At 41.6% G+C, this 26,632-nt stretch overlaps 1 protein-coding gene across 1 annotated transcript; it reads left to right on the top strand.

Annotated features, from left to right (window-relative positions):
- The first annotated feature begins 5,837 nt into the window (after positions 1 to 5,837).
- LOC310875482 (myosin heavy chain, fast skeletal muscle-like) lies at positions 5,838 to 23,049 on the top strand. The gene is made up of 41 exons (XM_083788725.1): positions 5,838 to 5,917; positions 6,724 to 6,763; positions 6,911 to 7,132; positions 7,245 to 7,388; positions 7,625 to 7,781; positions 7,874 to 7,901; positions 8,016 to 8,127; positions 8,257 to 8,349; positions 8,438 to 8,501; positions 8,639 to 8,737; positions 8,824 to 8,927; positions 9,214 to 9,352; positions 9,577 to 9,695; positions 10,190 to 10,339; positions 10,438 to 10,608; positions 10,834 to 11,137; positions 11,266 to 11,330; positions 11,463 to 11,550; positions 12,425 to 12,542; positions 13,685 to 13,808; positions 13,943 to 14,079; positions 14,452 to 14,707; positions 15,683 to 15,925; positions 16,017 to 16,193; positions 16,273 to 16,418; positions 16,542 to 16,632; positions 18,535 to 18,924; positions 19,029 to 19,155; positions 19,327 to 19,445; positions 19,551 to 19,747; positions 19,865 to 20,048; positions 20,190 to 20,355; positions 20,474 to 20,598; positions 20,729 to 21,037; positions 21,146 to 21,349; positions 21,443 to 21,568; positions 21,751 to 21,921; positions 22,006 to 22,110; positions 22,193 to 22,288; positions 22,734 to 22,862; positions 22,952 to 23,049. The coding sequence occupies exons 3-41, from the start codon at positions 6,923 to 6,925 to the stop codon at positions 22,970 to 22,972; spliced, it is 5,808 nt and encodes a 1,935-aa protein (XP_083644851.1). The 5' UTR covers positions 5,838 to 5,917; positions 6,724 to 6,763; positions 6,911 to 6,922; the 3' UTR covers positions 22,973 to 23,049.
- The last annotated feature ends 3,583 nt before the right edge of the window (positions 23,050 to 26,632 follow it).

Below are 26,632 nucleotides of genomic sequence, written 5' to 3'. Positions count from 1 at the left end.
AGATAACCCTCCCCACCTGCCAAGTCTATTGACTTTTAATGTTTGTTTTAGAGCCTCACACCCGTGAAGTGAGGGGCGCTCTTATCACCATGCATCATGATACATCAGCCAATCAAATCATCACATTCCGTGCTACAAACACACTCCGACTCCAAGCTCAAACACATTCCATGCTCAAACACACCTACACACAAAGCTGTGCATATAGGAGGGGCTAGCGCCCCTCAAAGATGTTTGCCAGCCAAGTCTATGGAATAATTTGTTTCATACAAGAAACGAGCCAAGCCAGGATGGACAAAGGAAAGAATCAATAAAACTGTAACCAAGTGACGTACAAAAGGAAAACAAGGCGCCCCTTACTTCACATGAGTGATCAGTTTAGTCACTGACTTACCTGGGCCTAAGTGGTTGGTTGGTGGGTTTTTCACATGTAAGTCATGGTTAAAACAGTTCTTTTTTGTTAAAAAGGTTCAATCCCGACCTGAAAATGCGTTTTCGTTTAATAAAAAAGCGGGAGCACTATACCAATGAGTACTATCACAATATAGAGCTATTTAACACTTATTTCAACCAAAGAAAATCACTTCAGCCCTGCCTTTAACCCATTTTGGGGCGGGAACCCCTTTTGGTGTTGGCATTATGTTATTATGCTTTAGCTATTGAAAGATAGCTCATAGCGCGCCACCGAGTGGCGCGCTACGAGCTTGTAGGTCTGCTATTTTTTTTAAATCGAAGAACGACTGACATAGAAACATGGCTTTTTCAGAAAACTGTCAGGATGTAGAAGACATTTTTAGAATCTGATCTCAGGTCAAAACGAAGGAAAAGCACTTACCCATACCTTTAACTTTAATGACTTATTAAACTAATTTGGAGTGTTGGTTCACACTATTCCTCCTAGTTCCTCGCCCAACTGAACAGCCCCCCCCCCCCCCTGGCCAACCTGGAGGACACAAATAGCCCTCCCCACCTTGCCTTCCTGGTCCGTACATGGTGGTTGGAGCGCCAGGACGGCAGGACCAGCTGGAGGCTCTAGGGAGTTGATTTGAAACCCTAGTCTTTGCAGCGACGGGCAGAACTTTACCCCCTGTCCCACCAGAGAGAGCCCTATAGAGCAGGCAGAGGCCGGGGGGTCGGGGTCCGGGGTCCTATCGGGTCAAGGCCCAATTAGCAGAGAGAGAGATGAAGTTTCTACCTTTATGCCCTCTAGTCTAAATCACGACAGTTTTCTGAAAGACCTCATGTTTGTATTCAGTCGTTCAGTCAAACATTTTCATGTCAAGGACCCCCAAGATTATATGTAATTGGCCGCCGACCCCCATCTGAAGATATGTTGACCCCCCCCCCCCCCCCAGAAGCAAAGATTTGAGTTAAAAACGTTGGCTCTGAACGAATATATATTCAAAGATTTGCACTACATTTTCACGATTAAAAACAAATGGCAGACCTACAAGCTCGTAGAGTGCCGCACTATGAGCTTGTAGATCTGCTATTTTTCAATAGCTAAAGTACCGTAACCAAAAAGGGTTAAGTGCATTTTGATAACAATACTTTTGTACTTTTACTCAAGTAAATGTTGAGTACCAGACTTTTACTTGTAACAAGCACCACTGTATTTCAGATCTATTTTACATGGGAGCCCTGTTTGGGGCAGCAGAACAAAAATATTCAACTGACACAACATTGTGATCGTGTGCATGTTTAAGACACACACACCCTCAGCTGAGTCATATGACATATTTGTGTTGCAGGTTTATTTATTGACACTGAATGTAAATTGTTTGTTGGTCACGCCTGTCTGTCCTCTGCAGAGATGGCAATCTAATCCTGTTGATTGGAATGGGCCAAGCAAGCACTGTAGAGGAGGAGGAGGGGTGTTTGTTATGTTTTGTCTTATTTATATTATACTCTGTAAATTAATTGCCACAGGGAATCGGTTAAGTTATTTAAGTCTGTTAATAGTAAATGTGTAAGATAACTTACAGGCCTTAGTTAGCCAGGTTTGAGTTAATTGGATTACTGCATGGGATGGTTTGCCTGAGCTGTTTAAAAGGCAGGCATGCTACAGGTGACACCAGCTAGGGAAGAGCTGACAGGGTTCTTAGATGGAATGGTCAGTCTGTGTTTCAGTTAATTAAGTCTTGGCTTGCAGATCTACAAGCTCACAATGTTGCATCGTGCATTGTAGATATGCTATTTTCTAAAGATGTTTATACTTTTGAGATCTTGTGAAATGGGACATTCTGCATAAAGAGAACTTTGCACTTTTGGTACTTAGGTATATTTTGATGCCAATACTTTTGTACTTTTACACAAGTACATGTATGTATCTTCTACATGGAGATTGTGTTTTTGTTGCATTCCTGATCCTGAAGTATTTTTCTTTTTATTTATAACTTTATTTATAAGATTTTCAATTTTTTGTAGACAAACAACCCCACATATACCCCACCCTCCCCGGTTCCATCACAAAACAAGACAACAACAACAAAACAACAAAGAAATAAAAAATAAACAGGTAGCAAAGGATATAAATAATAAATGAAATAAATAAATACAATAACATAAAATTAGCCTTTTACTAGATTAAGGGGCTACACAGTGAACCAAATTACATGTAGGAAAAACACTTAGGACACATCATCAAAAGACAGTGAGTCGGAAGACAGTGAAAGGGTGAATTCAAGGAAAGGGGACCAAGCCCTTACAAATTTCTGGCGGGATTTGAACCTGTTGTATCTGAGCTTCTCCAATGGTATAAAGGATAGAACATCCTTGACCCAACTTGTAAATGTTGGAGGTTTATCAGATTTCCAATTGCGGAGAATAAGTCTCCTCGCTATGAGTGAAGCAAAAGCTATGAAATTGGCTTGGGGAGAGGTAATTGGTGCATCGTCGTTGGGAACTCCAAATATAGCAGTTATCGGGTTGGGCGCAATTGGCATATGACAGATGGTTGAGAAAGCATCAAAAATACTATTCCAAAATGGGTTCAAGGAAGTGCATCCCCAGAACATATGTCCAACAGAGGCTGGCTCCACATGACATCTTATACAAGTAGAGTCAATGTCAGGATACATTTTAGATAGTTTTTCTCTCGAGAAATGCAAACGATGTACTATTTTGAATTGAATTAGGCAATGTCTAAGACATAAAGAGGTAGTATGAATACGCCTCAAAGAGAGTTCCCACGTCTCTTCCTCCAGCTCTAAATTCAGGTCCTGTTCCCAGGCTGATTTTGTTTTATCCAAGAGAGTAGGGCAGATCCTGAAGTATTTAAAGTAAATTTGAGGCCAATCTTAACAAGAACAATACTATATTTGCTTATAACCTGTCGTGGACAGTATTAGGCCTCCCAGTGATTACACATGAGAGTTGTTTTGGAGTTTATACTTTTAATATAGTTCTGCCATGGCCTCCTATTTACTTCAATTATCCATCCATCTTCAACCGCTTATCCGTAGTGTGGTCGCAGGGGCAACAGCTCCACCAGAGAACTCCATCCCTTTCCAGAGCAACATTAGTAACTTCCTCCTGGGGGATCCCGTGTCGTTCCAAGGCCAGTGAGTCGATGTGATCCCTCCATGTGCGCCTCGGTCTGCCCGGGGGTCTCCTCCCTCCCAGTGGGACGTACCTCAAAAAGGCGGTAGGACTCATTCACCTTTAACCTTTTTAGGAGCCCAGCTACTTCTGTGCTCAGCCTTGGCCATAGTCTATTCATCATCATCATCATACTTCATACTTTACAGTACAAGTAAGACGCGCAAACGCGTGAAGCGAACGCAGCTCGTAAATGGCAATAACAACAATTAGAATAAATTACATACTTTTTTAAGGATTTATTTTTAAAGTTCTCTTTTTGTGTTTTTTAAAGTTTTTAAGATTTTATTTTTAAGTTAAGTTTTCTGAAGTTAAGTGTTTTTAAAGGTTTTTTTTAAGTTAAGTTTTTTTGTTTTTTTAAGATTCTTTTTTAAGTTAAGTTTTTTCTTTTTCATTTTAAGTTAAGTTTTTTTTTAAGTTAAGTTGTGTGTGTGTGTGTGTGTGTGAGAGTGCGTGCGTGCGTGTGTGTTTTGTGTGATACAGCTGCGCCCTCTGGTGGCGGGCGGGTGGTGTAACAGTGGGACAGACACACAGACACACAGACAGACAGACATGATCTGCTGCGTTCGCAATAATTCACTCAATCGTCTGAATGAATGTCTGAAACACTGTCGTAGCTCCTCACTGGCTGCACCAATCGCTCCGACTTTTCACACAGGCATTGACCATAATATTACGGAGGTCTTAATGAAGCCCTTTTTCACTTTAACAAATTATTGATTAATAATGAATTTATTAGTGCATTAAAACTTCCAATCGACTTACATGGGAAAATGCGAAAACTCACATCATGTATTTTTCTCTCAGAAACCGTCGCAGGCTACAGTTACAAACAACACATGGAGGGGAGGTTCAGAATAATGATTAAAATTAATGTAATAATTACATCAGTCGGCCTCATGGTGGCGCTATAACAGCCCACTTTACATTTCGCCTTATAACTCTTGAACCATAGGTCGTAAAATGCGTACTCAGGATACATTTTCTGCCATTTTGACTTTTCTTCAAAACACACTTTGTACTTTGTGCTTGATTTGACACTGGCAAGCTGTGACGAGAACCGTAGACTGTGTCAGCTGTGTGTGCAATTATCTGTCACTGAGTCTGCTAATGAATGCATTTATGATGAAATGTAATGCTGAAAGGAAATGTGATGAGTACAAGGAATGGAAATAAAGTTAAGGACCAGTAAAGGAATGCGTGACGGTTGCCCTACAGTGAAGCGAGTCCCGTTAAGTCAGTGCCAGAGGATTTTTTGGAGTGTAGTCAACAACTCATTAACATCTGAACTATGACCATGACTATAAAGAAACACACAAGAAACAATGGTAACTAAAGCTCTCAAATTAAATTTGACAGCTGCACTTCAGGAGGAATCTTCACTACATTTCAGAATTCCTCCTGAAATGCAGTGTAGTGGAAGTATGAAGTAGCATACACTGGAAATACTCGAGTAAAATGACAAATTATACTCAAGTAAAGTATTTGAGTACTTGCTTATTGGCCTTCCTCACTGAATATTAGCATGTTCCAAATAATAGTAATAGCTCAGATTTATGGGGGGGGGGGGGGGGGGGGGGGGTAATTGCTAGAATAAAATGATGAAAATGTTAAGCATGCGTTGGGGAGACATCTTAATTAGACCATCAGTAAATAATGTATCTGACAAGACGTGAAGTAATGTAATGAATTTAGATGACGAAACCCAGCACCCTACTACCGCCCTGCCAATTACACTATTTATATACCATAAAGTACAGTACTTGGCATGGCTTCAGCCAACATAGCCAAGAAGCAATAGGCCTATAAATAAATGTTATTACAGGCTCGTGGCCCACAAGGTAAGACAGTACATCACATAATACGAGAATACAAATAAATAAATAAATACAGTACATTTACCCAGCCCCACAGGTTACTACTCTAGGCGAGACACTCATGCCAGTGTCCTCTGATGGTATAGAAGTGTACCTTACAGAACTACGGCCTGGGTCTGTCCCATCTGTCCAATGAGTCTATTCAGTGAGCGATCCAAGCCTGCTCATGAATTTGAATGTCAGGTTTCCTCAACGGAGCCATGAATGTAGTAGTAAGTGTCATGTGAGTGTTGGAAGTATAACTTTACATGTTCATTAATAGATCCTTTTTCAAATGGCTAAATGGATGCAAATTGCGATGTCAACTGGAAATGAAAACAGACCTTGAAAGGCAACACCCACTTTTACTTTCTGCATAGCCTGCAATTAACACCTCATATAAGCATGCTGGGATGGTTGACATGAACCCATTGCAGAGGAGTGCAACGTTCCATTTGCTGGTGAGACTTCCATCGGTCCATGATGGTCATGCTGCAAATCTTTTAATGACGTTAGCTATTCATAGTAATCCACTGTAAATGTTTTAGAGATGTTACAGTAGCTACATGTATTCATAGTCATATAATATATCTATTAGACATAGCTGTTAATTTTTTTTTAACATTACTCTGTATAGTGTTATGTAGCTACCGAGTTTACAGACACTGGACAGAATCATTTATACAGTTAATAGTTATATGATCTGTACAGTTATATTGTACAGTTTTAAATGATTATTTTATTTATAGTGATATGGTTTTGCGCCGGATTGGAAATGGCTTTGGTTTATTCATTTTATTTAGATATTTGATTATTTTAAATAATTTGCATTGTATGTGTTTAACTTTTTACTCTTATGGGCGCGTTCGGAAATAGCGCACTGAGCGCACTGTGCAATGCAAACCAATAGGAGAGTGCGCTCCCGGTACGCATTTCCGAACGCACCCCGTGAATCAAGTACTTCTTTGGAAGAGATTGGCTAGTCTACACATGCCCCTGAATGTAACATTAATTCATACAATGGAATTAACGTGTATGAAAGAAATGCTTCAGTAAAAAGACAAAAATGAAATTTACGAAAAAAAAGCTGTATTGTCAAATATTAATTTCATTGCATTGCATGTTATAATAATATTGAAATGGATCACGATGTTCAGATGTGGAACTGATGAGAGATTTAAAAATGTCTCTTACAAAGTGGTGTGTGGCAAGAATGAGCATATGTTCATGTCCTCAAAATTATGTGTTTTCTTCCCACCACACTTAGGGGTTGCTCAAAATATTTCACTGCTTGGTAGGAGTGAAAGGTGAGTTCATATTCTTTTAATAATACAATACAATAAGCTATAACCATAAGAATAGTCCTACATACAGTAGTCCTATAATTAGGCCCATCTGCTCAGATCTCCAGTCAGAAAAGGCATCAACGCCTGCATCTATTTGTCCGTCTACAGAAAGCCGCCACAATGAGTACGGACGCTGAGATGGAGCAATATGGCAAAGCCGCCATATATCTCCGTAAGCCAGAGAGGGAGAGACTTGAAGCCCAAACTGCGCCCTTTGATGCCAAATCGGCAGCATATGTGGCCGATAAGGCGGAGCTCTACGTCAAGTGTAAAATCCTCAGTAAGGAGGGTGGCAATGTCACCGTGGAAACGATAGGAGAAAAGAAGGACGTAAGTAGAGCTGTATCTAAAATCAAGTATAGTGGCAGCATAGTACAATTGTAATCAGAATACATTCTGAAGTTGTGTGTTTGTTGTTGTTTTTTTTTTTTACATTTCTTAGACAAGAACTGTCCCTGAGGCGGACGTGAGCCCTATGAACCCTCCCAAGTATGACAAGATTGAGGACATGGCCATGATGACCTACCTCAGTGAAGCCTCTGTCCTGTATAACCTCAAAGAGCGTTATGCAGCATGGATGATCTATGTAAGCTTTTCTACACGCTGAGAGCAATACACTATTTCACCTTTTGATAGCAAAGAAAGAAAAATAAAGAGTACACGCTATGTCAAGTGAAAACCATAGAAATTAACTTGCTCCTTAGTTCATGCCACTTGCAACTCGTGACTGTAATCAGTTGTCACAGATATGTGGCATAGTCAGTGCTATATATGTTGTCATATGTTGTATGATGTTAATGTTCTCTCTCTTCTCCCCTTCAGACATACTCTGGTTTGTTCTGTGCAACTGTGAACCCCTACAAGTGGCTCCCAGTGTACGACCAGGAGGTTGTGAATGCCTACAGAGGCAAGAAGCGTATTGAGGCTCCACCCCACATCTTCTCTGTCTCTGACAACGCCTTTCAGTTCATGCTGATGGGTACGTACTAGTCAGGACAATGTAAACAAATGCAGAACTATAATGGTTTTGGGCTGTATCCATGACTAAAAGTTTTGCTTTACATTTTACAGATAAAGAGAACCAGTCTGTCCTGATCACGTAAGTTTCCATCATCTATACTATAATAGTATATATGTAGGCATTAAAAAAAAGAACATTGTACAGTACACAAATTGCAAGTGCATTTCTCTGAATGTATGCATTTATAACCAGTGGAGAATCCGGTGCTGGAAAGACTGTGAACACCAAGCGTGTCATCCAGTACTTTGCAACAGCTGCAACTGCCTCTGGAGAGAAATCGGCGGCTGATAGCGGTAAAATCAAGGTATATTGTATGTTTTTAACTTTAACAAATACATGTTTTGGAACATAAAGCATTTATATGCAATATAGCAATTCAATTTAAAATAATTCTGAGCTAATTCTAAACTGGGCGATGTCTAAAACATTCTAGGGGTCACTGGAGGATCAGATTATTGCAGCCAATCCCTTGCTGGAGGCCTATGGTAATGCAAAGACTGTGAGGAATGACAACTCCTCTCGCTTTGTAAGTGTAAAATAATGTAATTTTATGAGAAAATCTGCAATAATTCCACAATGTAGAGGGATGCAACAAATTGTGCTGTATCAAACAGGGTAAATTCATCAGAATCCATTTCAACAATGCGGGTAAATTGGCCAGTGCTGATATTGAGACATGTAAGTATGAAGTTCACAGATGATAAATTGTATATTCCTCCATGTAGATTATTATTATTATTAGTATTATTATGAGTTATGTACAACCCATGTATATTATTATTAGTATTATTAAGAGTTATGTACAACCCATATAGATCTGCTGGAGAAGTCCAGAGTGACCTACCAGCTTCCTCTAGAGAGAGGTTACCACATCTTTTTCCAGATGATGACAGCCCACATACCTGAGATTATTGGTAAATGGAATGACTGATGATGCAGTGAGAACATAAATAAATGAATAAAAACACATGCTCACCCTAGCTTTGTAATGCCTTTTCAGATATGTGTCTGATCACCACCAACCCCTATGACTTCCCGTTGATCAGCATGGGTCAGATCACTGTGGCCAGCATCGACGACAAAGTGGAGCTGATGGCTACTGACGTGAGTCTTCCTACTGCTCACTGTGCACTGCACAGTCAGTTGCTCTGCACAATGTCTTTTCTACAACACCTCCCAAAATAATCCTATTTTTACTTTGCATTGCATTTGTTTTGACGCAGTAATGGTCTTTAAATGTTTAGGTATTGAAAGGTCTTCTTAAAAGTCACTTCAGAAATGTGCAGACACCCTATGCAGTATGTTGGTTTGTTGACTGTTGAGTTGTAGACCGTTTTAAAGGATGTTTGTTAATCTAATGCTTAATCTCGTCTCTGCTTATTTCCATCAGGATGCTATTGACATCCTGGGCTTCAACAAGGAGGAGAAGCACTACATCTACAAGTTCACCGGTGCAGTGATGCATCATGGAGTCATGAAGTTCAAGCAGAAGCAGCGTGAGGAGCAGGCGGAGCCAGATGGCACAGAGGGTGAGAGGAATGAAATGAAATAATGCTGACTTTGTCACGCGTATTGAATTTACTCATATTACAAATCAATTGTCACACTTAGACTGATTGTTTGGATTTCCTGTGTTACTATCTCTACGCATTAATTTGACGTGCCTTGCGTTTAACTTCCGTACTGTAAGTCACTCTCTGGAGTGTTTGCTAAATGCCTAAATTATAAATGGCAAATTGTATGAATATTTCAGAGGCTGACAAGATCTGCTACCTGATGGGTCTGAACTCAGGAGACATGCTTAAGGCATATTGCTACCCCAGAGTGAAAGTGGGAAACGAGTTTGTGACCAAGGGCCAGACTGTGCCACAGGTGAGTAGTACCCCTCCCACTCACCCAGATCAGCTAACACAGGGAAGCTGTCAGAATCTTCCCTAAAACACCCGGGACAGACTCATCTCTCTTCTGGCTCCCAAACTGTGAACTCCCTATTGCAGTTAGAACTGCAGACTCACTCCAAATCCTCCGCCGAAATCTGAAGACTCCACTTTAGCCCGTAGCACTTGCCCTAGCCTTGACAACATTACAGGCTTATGTAAAGGCTAAAATGTTATTTTGATAGCATGTTATGTAGACAGATGCCAGGTTAATTTTGTAGACCTGGCATCTAGTGTGTAGCCTATAGTTTCAAGACTGATGATAGTTTCTTGGTTTACCGATCCTAGATTACTATTTCTATGCATTCAATGTTGTTTTACTTGCTTACTGTACATCACACTGGATTTAGAGCGTCTGCTAAATGTCTAAATTGCAGTTTGTAAATTGTGTAATTCACACCCCTACTAATAATGTTCCTATTTCCTTAGGTAATGAACTCAGTCGGTGCCTTGGCCAAGTCCATCTATGAGAAGCAGTTCTTCTGGATGGTCATTAGGATCAACGAGATGCTGGACACCAAGCAAGCGAGAAACTTCTACATTGGTGTGCTGGACATCGCTGGTTTTGAAATCTTTGATGTAAGTAAAGACTTGTTTTAAATGGGGGACTTATTCTTTTTTTCACAATTACACAATTACAAGAGATTGGGCTAATGAAATGTCCACTCCACTCACAGTTCAACACCCTGGAGCAGCTGTGCATCAACTTCACCAATGAGAAACTGCAACAGTTTTTCAACCATACCATGTTTGTCCTGGAACAAGAAGAGTACCTGAAAGAAGGAATTCCCTGGGATCTCGTTGACTTCGGCATGGACTTGGCTATCTGCATTGAGCTCATTGAGAAGGTAGGTACATGGACTTGGCTGTCTCATTGAGCTGATTGAGGAGGATTATTATTATTATTATTATTGCGTATTATATTATGTATTGTCATAGACTTGTCTGTCAGCATTGCGTTCCTTGAGAAGGTATACTATTATTTTGTGCTTTAATGGACATGATGTAAATGTTGTTTTTTGTCAATGGCACTATGTTTTTGTTGATTTGTCTGTTTTGTTTCCTTTCCAAAGCCTTTGGGCATCTTCTCCATCCTTGAAGAGCAGTGCATGTTCCCGAAGGCTACAGACAAATCCTTCGCAGAGGCGCTGCTTTTAGCGCATCTGGGAAAGAACAAGGCCTTTGAGAAGCCCAAGCCCGGCAAAGGCAAGGGCGAGGCTCACTTCTCCCTGGTCCACTATGCTGGAACGGTGGACTACAGCATCACAGGCTGGCTGGACAAGAACAAAGATCCTCTTAACGACTCTGTCATTCAGCTGTACCAGAAGTCTTCATGTAAACTGCTATCCCTGTTCTATCCCCCACCTGAGCCTGAAGGTATGTTTATTAATATAATAATATAATATGTGTGTTCTATCCACCTGAGCCTAAAGGTATTGTTAAATGAATACTGTTATCATTCTGTATAACTAATGATAAATCATGATTCCAACTAATATAAACAGATACGACAAAGAAGGGAGGTAAGAAGAAGGGTGGTTCCATGCAGACTGTGTCTAGTGCTTTCAGGGTATGAATATTTATTCATTATTATCAACATTATATCCATGTATGTTTAATAATTGTAGTGGAGAGAAAAGTTCAATATTGTAATCAAGTTTTACTAATAATAAGCCTAATTGGCTCTTTTATGTCTCAATAGGCAAACTTGGGGATGCTGATGACCAACTTGAGGAGCACTCATCCTCACTTTGTGCGTTGCCTGATCCCCAACGAGACCAAGGTTCCAGGTAAACACAGAAAATATATAACTAGATAAAGTGCCCCTCTGGTCACAGGTCTCCACGAGGGCAGGTCAGGTTGTGGCCTCCTGGTGGCGCTATAATAGGCCAATGTGAAATTCTTGCCTTTGATGGCAATTGGATGATTTGAGGCATTTTGTTCCATTAATGAGTTTTGCAAAAATCCACCTGTTGGTGGCGATATAACAGGCCAATGTGAAAAGGGTGTGATATATTCCTCAGCCTAGTAGGAAAGTATGTGAAAGATTTCACGTAAATTGCATGCTGTGTTCATGATTTGAGGCATTTTGCACCAAAGAAATGTGTTTTGCAAAAATCCACCTGCATGATTTGAGGCTTTTTGTTCAAAACGGGCCAATCCTGCCAACTTTGAAAGCCAATGTTAGCCAATTAGGATGGAATATGAAATATCGGACAGATCCGGCTTGAACACATGACTATAGAGATAGTGTGTAACGATTTGAAGGATTTTTGGACAGATATAAAAAAAATGTTTTTCAAATGTTGGCCTCCTGGTGGTGATATAATCAGGCCATTCTGGAAAATTTGGGCCAGAGGTTCGTTGGCATCCAGGGAGTGTGTGCAAAATTTGGCATTGACCAGGTTAACGGTGCCGGAGTTTAGTGGACGGACGGACGGACGGACACACACACACACACACACACACACACACGGGCACATACTCTCTCCCCATGCCTTCGGCCTGGTGGAGACAATAATTATATTATATGAATCCCAACGAGACCAAGACTCCAGGTAAACACAGAAAATAGCCATTTAAACAATGACAGTGAGGTGGTCAGTGAATGCAACTTTGGTCAGTGTGTAACTATTTAGTAATAATGACGCAACATCTTTACAGGCCTGATGGAGAACTTCCTGGTCATCCACCAGCTGAGGTGTAACGGTGTGCTGGAGGGCATCAGGATCTGTAGAAAGGGCTTCCCCAGCAGGATCCCCTATGCTGACTTCAAGCAGAGGTATTCATTCTTTTTTCAGACTGCTTTATTGTCACATCACAGGTTTACAAGGTAAAAAAAAGTGTATACAAAATTATATATTTACCATCGTATCGTTATTTCCATAAGAAAAGGAAAGAAGGGGAAGAAGAAAGGGGGGAGGGGGCAAGTGGGAAAGCAGATTAACACAAATATCTACATATAGTACCAGAGATAAACTATAAAGGCTGCAGGCACGTGAGCATAGCAGCAGATATGCTGTGCATTATGGATGTTAGTTAAAGGACCACTTCACTACTTTTCAACCCATCTTCATATAATAGGTCCTCACTAATAATCATGAAAGAATGGCACAATTATTTTTCTACTCGGTCTGTGTCTCATAGGAGGGCTGTGGGCAGTTCAGAAACCGTCTTCCAGTGACATCATCGATGGAAGACGGTTTCTAAACTGCCCACAGCCGTCCTATGAGACACAGACTGAGTAGAAAACAATCGTGCCATTTTTTCATGATTATTAGTGAGGACCTATTATATGAAGATAGGTTGAAAAGTGGTGAAGTGGTCCTTTAAGGTGCTAGAAAAAACACAGAAATGGCATGAAGGTGCAAAATGACAGTGTGTGTCAACCGCAATCCGCATAAAGTTGATTGACTGACAGACAGTGGTATAATCTGCAAGTACAGTAGGTCCATGAGGAAGAGCAAAGAAAAGACCCTTGTCCCTGGTATAATCCACGGGTGTCCAAGGAAGAGCTAAGACCAAGTCACTATATTCCAGCAGCCTGATGACATCCCTGTCATCAGGCTGCTGAACAAGACTCATGCCTGAAAACTGTTCATGAACCTGGTGGTGATGCTCTTGATACTGCGGCAAGGCCCCTTGCCCGGCCACGGTCGTTGTAGTAGAGGGTTGAACAGTTTGTGTGTGACTTCGGTGGGGCTTGTCCTTGATGATGCTTTGACTACACACCGCTTTTTCTACAGTTCCTGGAGTGCAGCTGGCCTCCCATGATGTGCCCTGCCGATCGCACTACTCGTTGTAGGCTTATCTTTTCTCGGGCAGTAGTTTCCATACCAGGCCGTAACACAGCCTGATAGAACGCCTTCAACTGAGCTTTTAGTTCCGAACCCATATGCAAAATGACCCTCTTTTACAAAACAGGTACAAAGTACTGAATGCCGCGGCATGTCCCGAGGGCTCGTTCATGGACAACAAGAAGGCCTCTGAGAAGCTGCTTGGGTCCATTGATGTTCCCGTTGATGATTACCGCTTTGGACACACCAAGGTAAACACACTGTAGGCCTACCTCATGATGAGTATACAAGTTAAGCGCACTGCAAATCTGATTTAACGTTATCCAGAGAGCATTAAAAGTCTATCTTACGGTTGTTTAGTTACAGTGTTTGTAACATTATTCAGGTGTTCTTCAAAGCTGGTCTGCTGGGTGTCCTTGAGGAGATGCGAGATGAAAAGCTGGCTGCTCTGGTCGGCATGACTCAGGCTCTTGCAAGAGCTTACCTCATGAGGAAGGAGTTTTCCAAGATGATGGTTAGAAGGTACTTTGAAAACACCAATTCAATATTAAGTACAATGTGTCATGTTGTACTTAATATTGTGTTGTCATTGCTGTTTAATAAAATAAATGTAAAGTCACACTCACTAGTAATACAATAGCAAAGATTGTTAAGCAAGATTTTGGTGATGTTGGCAAGGAAAAAACTCTATCCCCTTAAAAGGAAGAAACGTCAAGCAGAACCAGGCTCTTGGGTGGAGCACTTTGCCGGGGGAAACAACAGCAATAACGACAACAACAATATTAATAATAATGACACAATAAGCTATAATAATTACGCCCTGCAGTCATATTTCATGGAAACTAGATCTGCAGCTCAGGGGGATCCTCAGTCATGATCCACTGTTTTCCACAGAGAGGCCGTCTACACCATCCAGTTCAACCTCCGCTCATTCGTCAGTGTGAAACACTGGCCATGGATGAAGGTCTACTACAAGATCAAGCCTCTTCTGCAAAGCGCTGAGACTGAGAAGGAACTGATGAACATGAAGGAGAACTATGAAAAGATGACGACTGACCTGGCCACTGCCCTGGCCTCCAAGAAGTCACTAGAAGAGAAATTGGTGGCTATAGTGCAGGAGAAGAATAACCTTGCAGCAGCATCGGCATCAGTAAGTAGCTACACTTTACAGGAAATGTTTGCTAATATTTCATATCGTTTATCAGCTTAAACCTTTTATCTAATGTACAATGTATATGTATTGTAGACCAGGAGTGGGCAAATTTGACGATGGAGATGGCCACTATATTTCCACTCTCGCTCCAGAGTGCCACATTGCATATTACTGTTTGTAATAGCCGATCTACAAGCTCAAAACGCGTTGCAGTGTGACTAACTATAATTATAGTTATGTTAACTGTTAACTAAATACAAATACATTGGACATTAAAATAGACAATAACATTTGAATACTATACCGTATACTCATTAATTAAGCTACTAATTTAGACGGAAGTAATTAAAGATATTTGCATGTTTGGAATCTTAACAGCTGAATTTTTAATTGAAATGCCGAATAATGTTTTGCTATTTTTGAATTGGAATCCTGAAAAGTGACATTTTTATTTAATTTAGTTATAGTTATGTTAACTTCATGAACTAAATAAAGAGAAGAACATTTTAGTACTATAGTAATATAGCTGAAATCAATAATATATCAGTATTCTGATATTAACCTGCTGGCCGCATTAAGTGATGGTGGGGGCCACGTACATGTGGCCCCCGGGCCGCAAGTTGCCCATGTATTTTGCAGAGTAGACCGTCGAATGGCCGTTGGCATCATACAATGTAGACCCAATTTGTGGTTATTTTGTGGGGGAGGGTGTATGTGCATAATGCCACTACTATAGTCCATAGTATATCCTTTTAGAGAGGTTGATAGCCTCCAGCTTCTTCCTTGTCCTCACCTCCGCCACCGCTTCCGTATACCGTCCAAGCTCTAACAATGATAGAGTCTGACTTTTTCAACAGCTTGTTCAGTCTACTAATGTCCCCCCCCCCCCCCCCAGGAAGCAGCTGGAACTCATATCTCACCCAGAACAAACACTGAAATGTTCACTCACTTATCTTTTTCATTGACAACCAGGGAGATGAGGCTCTGAATGATGCTGAGGAGAGATGTGAGGGTCTCATCAAAAGTAAGATCCAGTTGGAGGCAAAGCTCAAAGAGACGACTGAGAGACTGGAGGACGAAGAGGAGATCAATGCGGAGCTGACGGCCAAGAAGAGGAAGCTGGAAGATGAATGCTCTGAGCTCAAGAAGGACATTGATGACCTGGAGCTCACCTTGGCCAAAGTGGAGAAGGAGAAACACGCCACTGAAAACAAGGTTCAACATTATACACTCTAGCCAACCGTCTCATCAAGTTATACAACAATAATGATCCATTCATGACAACTAATCTGTTCTGCTTCTTTAGGTGAAGAACCTGACTGAGGAGATGGCCTCCCAAGATGAAGGTCTTTCTAAGCTGACCAAGGAGAAGAAGGCTCTCCAGGAGGCCCATCAGCAGACCCTGGACGACCTGCAGGCAGAGGAAGACAAAGTCAACACTCTGACCAAGGCCAAGACCAAGCTGGAGCAGCAAGTTGACGACGTCAGTACATCAAGTCAATTGGGTGTTTTGAACTATATATTGTTGTACTGAATAAAAACACAAACATATTGTTGTGCAGTTGGAGGGTTCTCTGGAGCAAGAGAAGAAGCTCCGCATGGACCTCGAGAGAGCCAAGAGAAAGCTTGAGGGTGATCTGAAACTGGCCCAGGAATCCATCATGGATCTGGAGAACGACAAACAACAGTCTGACGAGAAGATAAAGAAGTAACGTGGACCACGATATGAATAATTAATATGAATAATAATGATTATTATTAATAATAACAAAATATGAAATGCAACGGAGAAAAACTACCAATATGATGTATGATGTACTGTATTCCACAGGAAGGACTTTGAAGTAGCCCAGCTTCTGAGTAAGATTGAGGATGAGCAATCTTTGGGCGCCCAGCTGCAGAAGAAGATCAAAGAACTCCAGGTATTTCTTTTTTTATCTTCTTTAACACCATTGATTATAAGTAAGTGTTTATTCATATATATTTTTTAACAATATATTTATTGCATTTCTTTTTTTTTGACAAACGGACAATACAACAAAACAATACATAATAATACAGACAATACAATTACTTAAAATGAAAAACAAACAAAAAACAAAAACAAAACATACAATACATACATACATATATAAATACAGTATAATAAAATAAGGGCACTTAGAATGGTAACAACAACTGAGTCCTTATGGCCACAAGACCAAACAGCTGCAGAGAATACAATTACACATTTTCAGTTTCCACCATTAAATAAGATAAATCATTAACCGTAATATATTGGATAAACCATCCCCATATCTTATCAAACATCTTCTGTTTATTCTTCAAAGTATAAGTGATTCTTTCCAGAGGAAGACACAATGATAACTCCCTAAACCACTGAGCAATACTGGGTTTGCCTATCTTTTTCCACGATAAGGCTATAGCCCTTTTGGCTTGTAGTAAACATAAATCTAGAAATCTTTGTTCGCTACTCTGAATCTTATGGCCATGTGGGTAAAGACCTAATAGAAACAGTTTTGGGTCAAGCTCAATATCTATCGACAATATCTTCTGAATCTCCCTCCTCACTTCTTCCCAGAATTCTTTCACTCTTGGACATGCCCACAGACAATGGAAAAGTGTACCTTTGTCTTTACCACATCTGATACAAGTATCTGGAATATCTGCACTAAATTTATTTAATTTATCTGGAGTGATATAGACCCTCATCAGCCAATTATATTGCAACAGTTTTAACCGAGTGTTACCCGTCTGGGATTGAGCATCCATACAGGCTGAGCTCCATTCTTCCAATGTCAATTCCTCTTGTAGATCAGCCTTCCATGCATTATATTTGGATTCAGAGGATTCAGGAGAGAATTCTACTAACATAGAGTATAAATCAGAAATGATGCCCCTATTAAAGGGGTTTCTGATAAGCTCTTTTTCTATTATTGACAGGGGAGGGAGTGTCAGAGAATTCACCTGTTTAACCCCTATAAAGCTTCTGAGTTGTAAATACTTGAAGAAGTGTGTACGGGGTAAATTGTATTTAGCAGCTAGTTCATCAAAAGAGAGTAGATTCCCCCTTTTGTCAAAAACATCCTTCCATTGTTTAATCCCTTGCTTGGCCCATATTTTGAAGCCCCCATCCGCCCTTCCTGGGGTGAAATATTCATTTCCCCAAATTGGGCTGAATCAAAAACTGGGTTGGATATCCAAAAGATAAAGTCTGACATCCTGCCAAACTTTAATCATGTTTTTAACAATAGGATTAGCTGTATATTTTATCAGTTTTTTACTCGAATTAGAGTAAAGATATTCTGGCAGAGGGAGCTTCAAAGAGTGTGATTCAATGTTCCTCCATGTGGGGGATCCCTTCTCTGTATAATAGAACATTATAGTTCTCAACTGAGCTGCCCAATAGTACCATAACATATTAGGGCACTTTAGCCCTCCTCTATCATAAGGTAAATATAACAAAGATAAACGGAGCCTGGGGCGTCGGTTATTCCAAATATAATTACAAAACAACTTTTCCATTTTAGTAAAAAAGCCGTCAGGAGGCGGCAAGGGGATATTCTGAAACAAATACAACAGTTTAGGGAGTGTGTTCATTTTGAGGATATTTATTCTACCTATAAGAGAAATTGGAAGGCTTGACCATCTGTCCAGCGCTTCCGTAATAGACTCTATAATTGGGCTATGATTCTGATTTACCACATCTTCTAGTTTAGGGACAATCTGGATACCTAGATAGGTAAATTTGTCTACCGTTCTAAAGTGACTTGCGTAATTCGGCAGATTTTATTCATATTTTAATATGTTCCTTAATCTGAAAGGCTCGTATTGAAGAACTGGAGGAGGAGATTGAGGCAGAGCGTGCTGCTCGTGCTAAGGTTGAGAAGCAGAGAGCCGACCTCTCCAGGGAACTTGAGGAGATCAGCGAGAGGCTGGAGGAGGCCGGCGGAGCCACCGCTTCTCAGATCGAGATGAATAAGAAGCGCGAGGCTGAGTTCCAGAAGCTGCGTCGTGACCTTGAAGAGTCCACCCTGCAGCATGAAGCCACTGCTTCTGCTCTCCGCAAGAAACAGGCGGACAGCGTCGCAGAGCTGGGCGAGCAGATCGACAACCTTCAGAGAGTCAAGCAGAAACTGGAGAAGGAGAAGAGTGAATACAAGATGGAGATCGATGACCTGTCCAGCAACATGGAAGCTGTTGCAAAGGCAAAGGTAGTATAGAATGCTTGTTTGAAATTCTTGACAAAATACAAAAAAACAAGGAAATGCATTGTAGGTTACTTCAATGATTGAATATGTCCAATGTTATTCAACAGGGAAATCTGGAGAAGATGTGTCGCACCCTTGAGGACCAACTCAGTGAAATCAAGTCCAAGAGTGATGAGAATGTTCGCCAGCTAAATGATATTGGAGCTCAAAGAGCTAGACTGTTGACGGAAAATGGTAAATGTTCATCATAAAGTCCACTAGCATGCATGGTCTGTCAATGGCACTTGAGCTAATTACATAATTAGAGATAATGCTTTGATCCGCAGTTATCACACGGATTTAAGGATTATGTATCCAACAAAGATTATTTAAATGTTTTAAACTAATATTTGAATGTCTAACTAGGTGAGTTTGGTCGTCAACTTGAGGAGAAAGAAGCTCTGGTCTCTCAGCTTACCAGAGGCAAGCAGGCCTTCACCCAACAGATTGAGGAGTTGAAGAGACACGTTGAAGAGGAGGTTAAGGTATGAGGAACAGCCTTTTATTTTCTTTCTTACGAATAGGCCTGATTCTATTTTGTTTGGTAATTTTATCCAGCTGACATTATCTGGGTATTTTTCTTTTGACAGGCAAAGAATGCTCTTGCCCACGCTGTGCAATCAGCTCGCCATGACTGTGACCTTCTGAGGGAACAGTTTGAAGAGGAGCAGGAGGCGAAGGCGGAGCTGCAGCGTGGAATGTCCAAGGCCAACGCTGAGGTGTGTCAGTGGAGGAGCAAGTATGAGACTGATGCTGTCCAACGCACTGAGGAGCTGGAGGAGGCTAAGTAAGTGGTTTACACCATCAGGTACCACTCACTATACAAAACATAGGTTTACTGGTACCACACACTAAACAAAACATTGCTCACAATAATTTGATTCCATTCAAAACCGATCAACAGGAAGAAGCTCGCCCAGCGTCTTCAGGAAGCTGAGGAGCAAATCGAGGCTGTGAATTCCAAATGCGCCTCTCTGGAGAAAACCAAGCAAAGACTCCAGGGTGAGGTGGAAGACCTCATGATTGATGTGGAGAGGGCCAATAGTTTGGCTGCCAACCTTGACAAGAAACAGAGGAACTTCGATAAGGTGCTTTGACATACGTTATTTTGAAACAAAATAGTGCATGCCTTCTTGAAATGTGATAAATGACACATTTCATTACTGCTGCTGTGCAGGTCTTTAAAGTGTGGTAGGTAAATGACACATTTCATTACTGCTGCTCTGCAGGTCTTGGCAGAATGGAAGCAGAAGTTTGAAGAGGGCCAGGCGGAGCTGGAGGGCGCTCAGAAAGAGGCTCGTTCTCTCAGCACTGAGTTGTTTAAAATGAAGAACTCTTACGAGGAGTCTCTGGACCAACTGGAGACCATGAAGCGTGAGAACAAGAACCTGCAACGTGAGTTTCCTCTACATCATTCTTTTAATAACAGTTAAACAAGCTTGAACACTATTCAAATGCAAATACAAATAGCTGATTGTTAGTTCCTCATTGATTCTTTTCAACCTTGGTGCAGAGGAGATCTCAGACCTGACTGAACAGATTGGTGAGACTGGAAAGAGCATCCATGAGCTGGAGAAGTCCAAGAAGCAGACAGAGACAGAGAAGTCCGAGATCCAGACAGCCCTGGAGGAAGCCGAGGTGACACCTTAGCTCCTAGATCAACAATGCATGTCTATATTTTACATTTCTTTCAAGACATGTTACATTCAAACAGCATAGCAGTATACAGTATGATCCTACAACCTTTTGATCCTGTATTATATTTCAGGGTACTCTGGAGCACGAGGAGTCCAAGATTCTTCGTGTCCAGCTGGAGCTCAACCAGATCAAGGGTGAGGTCGACAGGAAGCTGGCAGAGAAGGATGAAGAGATGGAGCAGATCAAGAGGAACAGCGCAAGGGTGGTCGACTCCATGCAGAGCACTCTGGACGGTGAGGTCAGGAGCAGAAACGATGCCCTGAGAATCAAGAAGAAGATGGAGGGAGACCTGAACGAGATGGAGGTTCAGCTGAGCCACGCCAACCGCCAGGCATCTGAGGCCCAGAAGCAGCTGAGGAATGTCCAGGGCTCGCTTAAGGTGGAAAACATAGTCGTTGGACACATATTCAAACAACGGAACTGCTCTGAACAAGTCACATTCTGATGTTTCTCTTAACATGACCACCTCAAATGTGATTTATTTTAGGATGCCCAACTGCACCTTGACGATGCTTGCAGAAGCCAAGAAGATAGTAAGGAACAAGCTGCCATGGTGGAGCGTAGGAACGGCCTCATGGTCGCCGAGATCGAGGAGCTGAGAGTGGCTGTGGAACAGACAGAGAGAGGCCGCAAAGTGGCTGAACAAGAGCTAGTGGATGCCAGTGAACGCGCTGGCCTGTTGCACTCCCAGGTAAGTCAATGGAAGAACTCTCACCATATTTATCATACAAGTCATGCATACTTGCTGTTGCTCATGCGTTGCTAAACTGAATGTTTATTTTAGAACACAAGCCTTTTGAACACCAAGAAGAAGCTTGAAACCGACCTGATCCAGGTCCAAGGTGAAGTGGACGACTCTGTTCAAGAAGCAAGGAATGCTGAGGATAAGGCCAAGAAAGCCATCACTGATGTAAGTTAGGATGACAAACCGCTGCTTACCCATTATAATTATATTTGTTATTATATTAATATACCAGGACAATAATTGGACATCCTTGTGGCATGCTTAAAATATACATTATTGTCTGTGCTCATTGTCTGTGTATGGCATGGACACCAAGACATGCGGGACATTTTTTAAATTATTTCCAGGCTGCTATGATGGCTGAGGAGCTGAAGAAGGAGCAGGACACCAGCTCTCACCTGGAGAGGATGAAGAAGAACCTGGAGGTCACAGTCAAGGACCTGCAGCACCGTCTCGACGAGGCTGAGAACCTGGCCATGAAGGGAGGCAAGAAGCAGCTCCAGAAACTGGAGGGCAGGGTAAGATGAGGTTTACTTCAACACAGCTTATAGTCAATGAAATAAAACTGAATTTATTTCATAATGTATGGTTCCATTGTGAAGGTGCGTGAACTGGAGGGAGAGGTTGAATCTGCACAGAGAGGCGGAACTGACGCTGTTAAAGGTGTCCGCAAGTACGAGAGGAGAGTGAAGGAGCTGTCATACCAGGTATACTATCTTATCATGTTCACTTTAATGACCATCACGCCATTGACGAAAAACTAATGTTCTCAATTCACTCTCACTTCAGACTGAAGAGGACAAGAAGAATCTTGGCAGGCTTCAGGATCTGGTAGACAAGCTGCAGATGAAGGTGAAGGGCTACAAGAGGCAGGCTGAAGAAGCGGTAAGACAAATATACATTTGGTTGCCATGGGCAGAGTGTTGTTGTCCTATAAGGAATAATGGGAATCAGTTATGTATTCATGGGCATTGTGGAGGCTCTGATCTGTTACTGTAACTAAAGGCAAGCTTCACATACTGAAGACACAGGCAGTGTGATTCAGGGATATTCAGGCAAAATGGACTACAGAAAGCAATGGCTTTTGTTTCCTATAACCAAGCTGCAATGTTTGGCTTGGGGTGCCGAACAAGAACAAGAACACAGCTATGATTGTGCTATTCCAATGAGAACCTGTCGGGGATAATTCATGTGACCACATGAATGTCACTCATGAACAATACTGCTTGGGCCACACATTACAATACCCTGAAATGGTCTTGTTTGGACTATGATTGTAAGATGTTCTTTTCAAGTATTGAGGCTTTGAACCATCTCTATCATATTGTAGGAGGAAGCAGCCAACGTTCACCTGTCCAAGTGCAGGAAGGTTCAGAATGAGCTGGAGGAAGCTGAAGAACGTGCCGACATCGCTGAATCCCAGGTCAACAAGATGAGAGCTAAAAGTCGTGACTCCAAGGTAATACATGTTCAATAGTAGGTTCATTATGTTGACTATCTTTAACTAAGATTCATTTAATATCTAAACTTATATTCCTATTGTTACAGGGAAAAGAACCTGCTGAATAAGTTCTCCAATTCAAATCACTGTACATAAAGTCATAAAATATGACCCATTGTATTCAATAAAGGTGGCAACAACAGTATTTTGTCGTTTCTTGTATTCATTACCTTGTCTTGTTTTAAAGTGATGTTTGAATTATGGGTCCAATAGTGGACATATGGAGTATATGTATGGTATATGTATTGCCATACTTACTTTTTTCAATCAGAAAAATATAATCAAATGGATAAATATATTGATTATTTGAAAAAAATAATCACAATTCATTCAACAATTGTTTGAAAGAGTAATGACTGATCAACTGAAAGTGAAGTGCCCTTTATATGGTAAAGTTTGTGAGAGAGCAGAAATCAAATCAATGTCACTTCATTAACAGGTTATTCAAATAATGTTCTGCTTATTTATATGATAATTACATCACATATTGGAAAAACACAACAAAAACACAAAGTAAATTATTTGGCCCTCAACCGAGAATACACAAATTACCCGCCCACTGTTACTGATCCAAAACTGAGGAAGATGTTGACTATGTACAGACCATAGACTGTAAAAAAAAAGAAAATCACACCCGTGTGAACTGAGTGGTGCAGCTGGCCATTGGCTGGCCCAGACGAGGCGGGACTTCCCCCCTTCTTCTTCGTTGGTTTTTATTTTGACTCGAACGGGGGTGGCTCCCGATCATAGACTGTAACGGTAGCCACGCCCCTCAGAACATACGCAACTTTATGGTCATCGTTTTAATAAATGGGACCATAATTTTCCAAAAATAATATTATGACATGAGAAATTAGACTTTAAACTAGTGACTGGAAGCAGAAAGTATTCATGACCATGTTTATTATTATTAAGGTAATACAGTCTAGGAAGTTGGGCCCAAATACATGGACCTCTATGGAGCTATGACAGCGCCACAACAGGCCATTATATGAACTTTCAGGAAGTCCCGATTTCCTTAGTGGCTTCACAAAATATCTGTCTGACTGCCCCCCCGGTACAGACTCAGGCCCTCATTTATCAATCGGGTGTAAAATCTGCCACAGATTCGAGTGCAGGTTTCGTAGTACACCCACGTCGCCACGGCATTTATAAAGTGATCGCAAACAGCTGATCCTTCCTTAATTTTGTTCTCACGTTAATAAATGTCACGGCTGAATTTGATCTGGCACGCCCTAAGAAATCAAGCCTCGCCCTCGTTTTTGCGACATGAACAACGGCAATACGTTTCCTGAAACCATGGTTACATGAAAAAATAGGTTTCTCCCGTGCCTTGCTGCCCGCCTCACCCCCCTCTCTCATACACACGCACAGCACGCACACGCAACTTGCAAGCCCAACTAACTGGTGTGTTGTTAAACAAATAAAGAACGAACACCTGCATGAATTAAATAAAGTTGTAGGCCTACCCTGTCTGTTTCACTCTCACCTCGCTTCCCTTGCTGCCCGCCTCACCCCCCGCACGCACGCACACACATATCGCTATTTAGTATTTGCAACTTTCACTGTGTGTTGTTAGTTGTATATTAAATTATTAGAACGAAAACCTGAACCTGTGAACCATAATTAAATAACAAATAGGCACACACACGCTGCTGTTTTGCAGGTGCTCCTCCTGTCCTGTCTGTCTGTCTCTCTCTATCATAGTGGTCCGTCCGTGACCAACTGACCATGCACGTTCCGACGTTCGACAGTCTATTTAGATAGCCAGTCGTTAATCACTCACTGCAGTGGCCGGGCTGTCAACTGTCATTATATGAATGTGCAGCCAAAACAGTATATAGCCTCATATGTGGCTGGTGGTGGGCAGCGTGGGCTGGCTGGGTAATATACCTATATCTCCGATGCAGTTCCCACTTGCGCTGGGAGCCTGGCACGGTACATTTGGCATTCGAGCGACGCGTCGGGTTTATTATATTGCACATACCGTAAGAAAGACATCGGCCTTCATGCTGTAGATTAGGCTATAGTAGGCTATACCTGCACGTTGGGACTCTCCGCAGCTGAGCTGCAGCACTGTCTGCTGCACTATACTCTCCAACGTCCCGTCATGGAAATATTTCAGCACAGTTTTGCATGTATGCGCTCATGCAAAACACTGTTTAAATGGCTTATTAAGCATATCTTGCAACTTTGTTTTTAATTGCGCGATTTTATCTCCTACTAATTTCATATGACACATGTATTCCTTAACTTTTTTTTATTTTATTTTTTTACATGTAGCCCATATACATTATACATACATTTTATATAAACATTTTAGGAGTGAATACATTATGTTTAGATGCCTGTGACAGCCTCTCAGCAGTTCAGACAAGGCTGCTCCGCTTGTGTAAGACAGAAAAAAGCGTACGGCAGCTCATGACCAGACGTGACTATTTGTCCTACTCAAGTTCAATTTCAAGCTTTGCCGGAAATGTTAAATGCCGAAAATGTCGGTAATTTCGGCGTGCGCCCATATTTTGGCGTACGCACGGTTGATAAATGAGGGCCTCAGTGACCACGCCTGGCAATAGAAACAGGCAGACATAGACAAAACTGGAGGGACTGGCTGCCTAGAGACTGCGTCTGCATGTGTTCACTCTGCTCTCAAGGGGAGGTGGAGACGGAGCTATACACTTTATTCCGTTACAGAATGTGACAAATATAGACTAGACTCACTAGAGAATCATTCTTCCCTAAATTTGAAGGAGCATTCAGTGGTTTGGGTGATTTGGAAAACCCTCCGGTCTGCCCCGGTAACAAGATGTGCACATGCACGCATTACACATGGGAGAACACGCAACAGGCCAACAGCACACACACCAAGGCCCGCCCCCGCTCAATCATGATTGGCGGAAGGCCCCTCTCTATCCTGATTGGATGAAGGCTGGGCCACCTAGCCAAAAACGAAACCTAAGGTTTGTTGACCCCCAGGGGTTAACTGGGGACAGGGAGTAACTCCTTATATGGTCAGCACACTCTATAGTAGGGCCCAGGGGGGATTATCACAACAAAACAAAACAAAAAATTATATTTGAATTAAGTGAAATCACTGAATATACCTTTAAAGAAAAATATAAATAATCTGAATCCATTAATAACTCATCATTTCAATATGTTCTGGGAGAACAGTCCAAATGTAATTTTTTGGCAGCAAAATACGTGTGGAGTTGTCAACTGAGGGACAGCCAGTGGACAGAAGAGCCAGGTGGCTTAACAGGGTCATTAAGTTGCTGTTATGTTTCTGTTTGTTCATTTATTTTCATTGTTACTGTATTGCTTGTTGTTAATTATTGTTGGGATGTTTGTTGTCTCCATGTACGCAATGTTGACATTTGTTTTGTTATATGCTTTGGCAATGTAGAACATATTATTTTATAATGCCAATAAAGCATTTTGAAATTGAAATTGAAAGGTTGGTTATAGGGTAGGTACCCTCACAAAAAACATGCAGTAATCCTGGTCTCTAAACTGCCTCCCCCTGGCCAGCCTGATGGAGGGGAAAAGAACTGGTTGGAATAACGTGTTCCTTCCACGCGTTCCATCCAACCAGGGAAACTCCCCCCCCGTCAGGCGTAAAGGAGCAACTTGGACACTCAGGCATGAGGGAAGCATGAGTTCAAGTCCGTTGCTCTCCCCTTGTCCCCCATATATGGGGACTAGGTTGGCGGAGGGTGTGTAGAGCC

The sequence above is a fragment of the Protomyctophum parallelum genome (genome assembly GCF_964188405.1).
Source record: "Protomyctophum parallelum genome assembly, chromosome: 18".
Lineage (NCBI taxonomy): Eukaryota > Metazoa > Chordata > Actinopteri > Myctophiformes > Myctophidae > Protomyctophum > Protomyctophum parallelum.
This window is presented reverse-complemented; position numbering and strand designations above follow the sequence as displayed.

Coding starts and splice junctions, on each gene's coding strand:
- LOC310875482 (XM_083788725.1), top strand. CDS start 6,923: ATGAGTACGGACGCTGAGATGGAGCAATATGGCAAAGCCGCCATATAT. Junction 8,128..8,256: donor CTGATAGCGGTAAAATCAAG/GTATATTGTATG, acceptor AAAACATTCTAG/GGGTCACTGGAGGATCAGAT. Junction 11,551..12,424: donor CAACGAGACCAAGGTTCCAG/GTAAACACAGAA, acceptor ACATCTTTACAG/GCCTGATGGAGAACTTCCTG.